This window comes from Cucurbita moschata, unplaced genomic scaffold, assembly GCF_002738365.1.
Source record: "Cucurbita moschata cultivar Rifu unplaced genomic scaffold, Cmos_1.0 Cmo_Scf00025, whole genome shotgun sequence".
NCBI classification, from domain to species: Eukaryota; Viridiplantae; Streptophyta; class Magnoliopsida; order Cucurbitales; family Cucurbitaceae; genus Cucurbita; species Cucurbita moschata.
The window spans coordinates 1,634,533-1,642,144 of record NW_019268541.1 but is presented as its reverse complement, the minus strand read 5'-3'; the positions used below and the strand labels follow the sequence as shown (position 1 = coordinate 1,642,144).

General features: G+C 38.6%; 1 protein-coding gene and 1 long non-coding RNA gene across 4 annotated transcripts in view; one reads left to right on the top strand and one right to left on the bottom strand.

Moving 5' to 3' along the window:
• The first annotated feature begins 958 nt into the window (after positions 1-958).
• Positions 959-6,850, top strand: LOC111461480 (zinc finger CCCH domain-containing protein ZFN-like). 3 transcript variants are annotated; one of them, XM_023105011.1, is made up of 8 exons: positions 962-1,535; positions 3,518-3,675; positions 4,102-4,164; positions 4,942-5,061; positions 5,172-5,459; positions 5,733-5,777; positions 5,869-6,033; positions 6,134-6,850. In XM_023105011.1, exons 1-8 carry the CDS (start codon positions 1,442-1,444, stop codon positions 6,431-6,433), a joined length of 1,233 nt encoding a protein of 410 aa, XP_022960779.1. In that variant the 5' UTR covers positions 962-1,441; the 3' UTR covers positions 6,434-6,850. The 3 variants fall into 3 exon arrangements, with proteins under 3 accessions (XP_022960782.1, XP_022960779.1, XP_022960780.1); XM_023105012.1 differs by having other exon boundaries at positions 963-1,517; XM_023105014.1 differs by lacking the exon at positions 6,134-6,850 and having other exon boundaries at positions 959-1,535; positions 5,869-6,042.
• Positions 5,598-7,612, bottom strand: part of LOC111461483 — a 17,844-nt gene continuing 15,829 nt past the window's right edge. The window contains exon 3 of the long non-coding RNA XR_002713585.1: positions 5,598-5,682. This is a non-coding gene — a long non-coding RNA (uncharacterized LOC111461483). The remainder of the gene's footprint in view (positions 5,683-7,612) is intronic.

Genomic DNA, 7,612 nt, shown 5'->3' with positions numbered 1-7,612 from the left:
ATATATATATATATATATATATATATATATATATATATATATATATATATATATATATATATATATATATATATATTATCATTTTAACACCCGGACATAATTTAATCAATTAAATTACTAAATTTGGAAACGTCTTGATTAAGAAAAATACAAAAATTTCAGAGTTGCCGTTAGAGCCGACTTTTTTACCCTACTCGTTACTCTCGTGCCATAAACTTTCCTTATTTGAAAATTATTTTAAAAACAGGGTGAGTATTAACGAGAAACCCTAATGGATAATTACCCAAAATACACAGTGTAATCGTCTTACTAGAAAATGTGAGCGTTTATTTTATATTTACAAATCTTTAACACGGCATCAGTAATTATACCGCCTAATATTATAAAATAATGTGACGTTATAATCTATAGTAACATTGATGAAACTTTACTATGGTATTTGAAAAGTCTTTACGGTGGTAACATTTTTACTTTACGGTTGACGTGATACACTAAATAGATACTCGATACTCGAATAATGATGTGCATTTTAAACCAATTTTTCTTGTTTATTTAACTTTATCTTATGCTTATTTCTTTATGTCGTGTTACATCGTATCATATTAATTCATTAATCTAATCAATATGAGGTGTTAATATTTAAATAATATTAAAAAACCGGACATGTTTATGATAAATGGGATACGAATATTTGAATATTTGATTTGAGTCGAGTGAGTTATTTATATAAATAAATAAATAAAGTAAAAAATAATAATTGGAGAATTAATATAATAAAGAAGGAAGCTGAAAAATGGTGCAACTGTTGGAAGAAGCGGTCCGAAGGTGAGGGTGAAGGGTTTAGACCACGCGCAAGGAGTCGCGTGGGAGGCAGACGCTTGGGTGATCCACCCACTTTGTTGTTACTGATGCACTTCTCATTGCACTACCACCACTGAAAAAGAAAAAGGCTAAAATGTTAGCAGGAATCTGATGAACGTGGCGTAACCAAAGCGAGAGTTAATTGTAAATCTCCTAATCGCGAGAGTCTTCAAATCTTCGTCGTCCGTTTTTCGTCTCTAAAGATCGTCAGCAACAATGGAGGGACGGATGTTTTGGTTGGTTTCGTTACTCTATTCTCTCTCTTTTTAGTTTTTTTGTGTGGAGAGGAGAAGACAACGCCCTTTCCTTTCTTTCTCTCTCCCTCTCTCTCTCTAAAAAACCCACTTACTGAAATCGTCAATCAATCCCCATATACATAACTTTTCGTTTCGATTCTCTGTTTCCCCCCCTTTTTTTGGTTTTGGGAAGGAAATTGGATGGTGGGTTTTTGATTTTTGTCGAAATTGGTGCTCTGGTGGTGGTGGGTTGTGGTGGAAATGGGGATTTGGGTGGTGGGTTTTGATGGGATGAGTTCTTCGCCGGCGATGAGGCGGTGATTTCAGGACCATGTTCCTCTGCGATGGAGTACGATTCTGGAATTCCGATGTCTGTGACGGAGGGACACTCCTCTGCTCTCACACCATCTTTGCGCGAAGGTTCTCTTGCTAATTTCGGTATCGTTTATTCGTTTCTTTTTCCCCCTTTTCCCTTTTGCAGATTGCAATTTCTTCTTACTCTGTCTTTTTGTTGTTTGCTTATCTGGGTTTTTGTGATGTGTTTGAGTCATCCATTTCGATGTGCACATACTCTTATCTGATTGTTTTGTACGTAAATCCTCTGCTTTGCCCATGTTTTGCATCTAGTTTTCGTTTCGATCTGTGGTGTATGGCTCTGTTTTGCTGTATTTTTGTTCGTGGTTGTTGTTTTTTTGGTCTCGAACGATCCCGAGGAAGAGATTGAATTAAATTCCTGATACATTTCCGGTTCATATCTTTGTCTCAATCTCCATTGGAGGCACGATGGTTGCTCTGATGATGGTATGGTCCATATAAAATGTTATTTCGTAAATTTTTACCCATTATACGTTTGTAATGTTTACAAAATTTATGTGGAATAGAAAGTGGTTGATCCATCTTATATATACTCAGCTGCTTCCAGCCTCTTCAAAACTTTTGGATTCTTGACTTGGAAAGTTGAGATGCTCCCTTGAAGTTATGAGGTTCATTTTATAATGAACGTAATCGAGAATCACAAAAAAACAAGGATCCTCTAGATTGGAAGGTGTTTTTGTAAGTAGTTCTTGTTGGGAGGGAGAGCCCTCTTCTCCGGCCTCTAAGTTGTCTTTCGTGTAATGCATCTCTTAAGTTTCGTTTTAAAAAAGTGCAAGTAAAAGTCCTTGATTGAAGAAAGTTGTGTTCGTTTAATGGGTTCGTCGACAAAGGTCCCAATTCGGTTGCATTATGAGACAGCTTAAGATGTTCTAAATGATAAAGCATTTGAAGAGGTTTTATCTATTTTGGTTTAGCTTTTTGCTGTTTGGTTTGGTCTTAATGGGTCGTCATTTTAGTTTTTCGTTCAGACTCTTGTATTTTTCGTCTTTGTTGTTGGACGTTTTAATCTATTCCCCTTCGGGTGGTTGTATCCTTGAATACTGTTCTTCCTTTTCGTCCATCACTGATTAGTTTGTACTTGTTAAAAAGAAAATGTGTGGATCCCTTTCACAAGGTAATCCAAAAGAGAGTCATTATTTGTGTCACATCTCAAGAGAAAGCTTTCCGGTTATCTCTCAAATTATAGGCATTGAAGCGATTGAGCGGGAGAAAGAAAGAAAACTTTGCACACACCTCTCATTCTCCCTTTATTGATATAATAGAAAGCTTAAGCCCTTTCGATTGATCACGTGAGAAGCCCTCAATGAACTTCCTATAGTTTAATATATACTAATCCGAGGAAGAATTGTAGTTCCTGCACCTAGCGTGATGTCTCCCAGTCCATCACGGGTTGCACGCACCTTCTCTTGATCCAAACAACTCATGTTGTCGCCCATCCCTTGCCCAAGGAACTAGACCTTATGCAAAGAACTAGTTAATCACCTTCTCAACCTGATTCTAAGTGATAAGAACCATGAGAAATGGATTTCGGAGGATCATAACGTGACTTATCAAAGTTCTTTACTTCGAAGAACAAAAAAAAAAGGCTCGTTTAGTGTTGTGTGTTTCCTATCAGCTATGTCGAAACTTTTTTTAACATTCTTTTGTGTGTTCTTCTGTCCGATCATGATCAAAATGGACTGTGTTCTGACCAAGGAAGCGTATTAGCTAGGGGAAGGCGGGAAGTCTTTTTAGGCTTTATAAAAACGATTTTGTATACTTTGTTTTATTTTGTACCATTGCCTCAAGGATGCAATGGTACTCATATTACTATCTATTCTTGGGTGTTCTATGCATTTTTTCCGTTCAGGCACCGCGAACTTCTATCTATTCATCATTTTCAATTCCACTTTGAATTGTGAATTTTCTCCGTTGCTTCCCCGAACCATATATTCGAGCATATCTAACTATATTTTAGTTTTTGTTCGTATGTGAGCTTCATATATTTAGAATAGTATATTTTTCTTCTTTATAATGGGAGATTTACTTATCTAATGTCATACCAGATGCACTGTGGCAAATGAACTTAGGATCAGGTGAAATAATGGGATCTGGATCTTATCCCGTGCGACCCGGAGAGCCAGACTGTTCTTATTACATCAGAACTGGCCTATGTAGATTTGGAGCTACATGTAGATTTAATCATCCACCTAATAGGGAGCTGGTAATAAGCCGAAATGTGAATCTTTTAGTTTCTTAATTTATCGTCATTTTATGTTCTAAACATGCTAACTGAACGAACTGAACCGCTTTGGAGCCTCCCTAAAGTTGTTTATACTTAGTGGATAGATCTATGAGAAGGAAATTAAAAGTGGTAAAATGTGTTTGTAACCTTAACTCGATGAACCTGCTCGTCTCTCCGTTCATTCATTCACCTCACACTGTATAAGCCTGTTAGCTAAAGATTTGAAATCATTTTATTCGCACAACAGGTTTGTCCTTGCACACACCGACCTTTTTTTTTTAACTCGATTATGTTCTGAACTAAAAATAACAGATTATTCATCTACAGTATTTACGAGTCGTTCTTGAAAATTTTACAATTCATCTTGTGACGGAGTTTCCGTGATTTACTACACTTTACGTTCAGGCTATTGCCACTGCAAGAATGAAGGGGGAGTTCCCGGAAAGAATTGGACAACCAGAATGCCAGGCACGTACTTTTTTAATTAACGTATTACATCATGTGACATTTTATTCATTATAATCTGCATATCAACATTTGGTTTTAGAGGTTTCGGTTTGGATTCAGGTCGTTTGTGTGAGTTCGTAATATGATAGGTTTCTGTTGTTTTTTTTCAAGTTTTGGGGACTTCTTTTGCAACCTTTGTACTGTATATATGAAATGTCTTTTTAAAAGAAAACACGGAAAGGAAAACCTGCACGTCATCATTAGGCTCCTAGCTACGTCCATGAGTAAACTATAACGTGTTCAAGTTAATATGATGATTACATACTTCGACGGGACGAAGAAAAGAGAATTTAGGTGATCTTGTTTTCCTCTAGATGGTTTCTTGTAATTTTATGGTGTATAAAGTTAAGGAGATCAATGACGAGAATGACGTGATCGTTCACATAACATAGCAAGCTAAATACCGGTTAAAGCACCTTAGAACTTCCTCCGAGAGACAGCTGAGAGTAGTTCCATTCGATAATTACTTGGTCGAAGAATATAATCAGTTCTTTAGCTAATGGGATGTACTTATTTATCTCATATGTATATCAGGAATATTATTTTTTCATGGTTCGGTTTGGTTTAGAATAACAAGGTTTCGGATATTATATTGTTTCGTTGGGTCTTGATTGGCTCATGACTTTTGTGGATGCTTAGTTTTATAAGAACTTAAATGGGCTCTAAACGAGTCGAAGTATAGAACGTTTCCTTTGTTTATTACTATGAAAATGACGTTTTCATTTGCACGTAATCCAGTACTACCTGAAGACAGGAACTTGCAAGTTTGGGGCTACGTGCAAGTTTCATCATCCTAGAGACAAGGCTGGGATTGCTGGAAGAGTTGCCTTAAATATTATTGGCTATCCACTTCGCCCGGTTAGGATATAACTTCTCCCTTTTAAAGATCTTCGATTGTCGAGCTACCTATGCTTTTATGCTGAAAATATTCATTGTTCATCCTCTCCTCCTCACTTCCAATTGTGCAGAGTGAACCTGAATGTGCTTATTATATAAGAACTGGACAATGTAAGTTCGGAAATACATGTAAATTCCACCATCCTCAACCGACTAATATGATGGTCTCACTGCGCGGTTCTCCTATTTATCCAACCGTACAATCGCCAACTCCTGGTCAGCAATCATATCCAGGAGGAAGTACAAATTGGTCGAGGGCGTCGTTCATTCCCAGTCCACGATGGGAAGGCCCTTCCAGTTATGCATCTTTAATATTGCCTCAGGGAGTTCTTTCTGTTCCAGGTTGGAATGCATTCAATGTAAGTCTTATTCCTTACCCATGTTTGGCATAAGTCTGGTGTATATATTGTTTTGTTTGTTTACTTGAAAGTCGATGGTTCGATCTCCTCCTCGCAATTGTTGAACTCAAAAATATATACGTTATGTGTGTGTGTATTGACGTTCAGCAGCTTTCGGGAGGTCTTTTCCTTTCGTCTTCTGCCAATTATGTTTAAAAGAAGGTTCAATGGTGGATGCTACACCCTCTTCGCTTCGTTTTACCCTTAAGTAACATAAGATGGTGATTTTTACAGGATCAGCTCGGATCGGTTTCATCTTCAGAAAGTCCACAACAAACGGTAGGACGAGTGACTGAGTTAATGCAGGATCTGTAGCAGTCTTTTCTCTGATACGTTCTAACTGTCCTATTTGGGTTTTTTGACATTGCAGAGGGAGAATGTATTCCCTGAGAGGCCTGGCCAGCCTGAATGTCAGTTTTACATGAAGACTGGAGATTGCAAGTTCGGTGCCGTTTGTCGATTTCATCATCCCAGAGAAAGAGTACTTCCTGCCCCAGATTGTGTCTTGAGTCCTATAGGCCTGCCGTTACGTCCGGTGAGTTAGTCGTGATGAAATGGCAATACGTGGATCTTTAGATTAGAGACCCTTTTCCTGGTTTGATTCAAGTATGTTTAACTAATATTAACACGAACAGGGAGAACCTTTGTGCATCTTTTATTCTCGTTACGGGATCTGTAAGTTCGGTCCAAGCTGCAAGTTCGATCACCCTATGGGAATCTTCACATACAATCTCTCAGCAGCAGCAGCAGCAGCAGCAGCATCATCAGCCAACGCCCCAGTTCAGCATTTGTTTGGGACGTCTTCAGGATCAACTGCACTGAACTTGTCATCTGAAGGGCTAGTTGAAGCAGGATCTGCAAAACCGAGACGACTATCGATCTCGGAGACGCGAGAGATGCCATCTGACGACGAAAATATCGACACAGAAGGCTGAACACCGCCATTTTACTCCTTTTACAATCTTTTGGAAGATAAAAAGAAGAAGAAGAAGAAGAGGTATTTGTAAATTCATTATGCCTTGCCTTGCAGGAAGGAAAAAAGATGTACAGGAGGGAGGGTTCATGTAAAGTTGATCCTGTTTTTTTATGTCTGAAAACGCATGTTTCAGATGGCAGCAGAGATTAATTCCTCTGAGTTTTACTTTTTTTCTTTTTAAAATTTTATTTTATGTTTCTGCATTGTTGTATAAAAGGATCTGCAGATTATGTCGGCTTTTTTTGTTCATCTTTGGTAAAAACAACAATTCATCATGAACTGCTTTCTCTTTGGGCTTTGGGAGTTTAAATTCTTGTAATCAAACGCTTTGCTATTTCTCCCCAAATTTTGATGGCCTCTTTGGCTCTTCAATCAATCAATAATCTTGTTCTTCATGCTTTCAGATGTGTTTCTTTACAGCACAGAGCTTGTGGATGAACTTCCTGTGGTTTGTTTGTCTCAGGGTTTGAGTCTTCTTTATCAGTACTGAAGTAAAATGCCCATGTCTTGGCTTCTCTTGAGCAGTTCGATGAGTCGAAATCATGACAAATTGGGTTGTTTACGTTGAATTTATTGAGCTTGATCTCGACCCCGAATCCACATATTTGAAATTTCTAGTGATGCAAGTTTTATGTGTGAGATCTTGTATCCCCACAAATGAACTCTCTTTTATTATGACACACGTAGAAGACTGTTTTAACTTGGAGAGGGAAGAGAGAAAATGGGAAAGAGAGAAATCTCACATTGGGCTATTATATAGCGTTACAGAATCTAGGAAGCCCGAAAGGGAAAGCCCAAAGAGGACACTATCTGCTGTTGGCGGTGGATCTGGGCTGTTACAAATGGTATAAGAGCCAGATACTGGACTATGTGCCCGTAAGGAGGTTGTTCTCCAAATGGGGTAGACACGAGATAGTGTGCCAGTAAGGATGGTGGCCCCAAAGGGAGTGGATCTGGGCCGTTACAAATGGTATTAGAGCCAGACTATGTGCCAACGAGGAGGCTGTTCCCCAAAGGGGGTTGACACGAGACGGTGTGCTAGGGGTGGAATTGACAAGGTCCCACATCGATTGGAGCAAGGAAAGAGTGTCATCGAGGACGCTAGGCCCCAAAGTGGGAGGGGGGGGGGGGGGGGGGG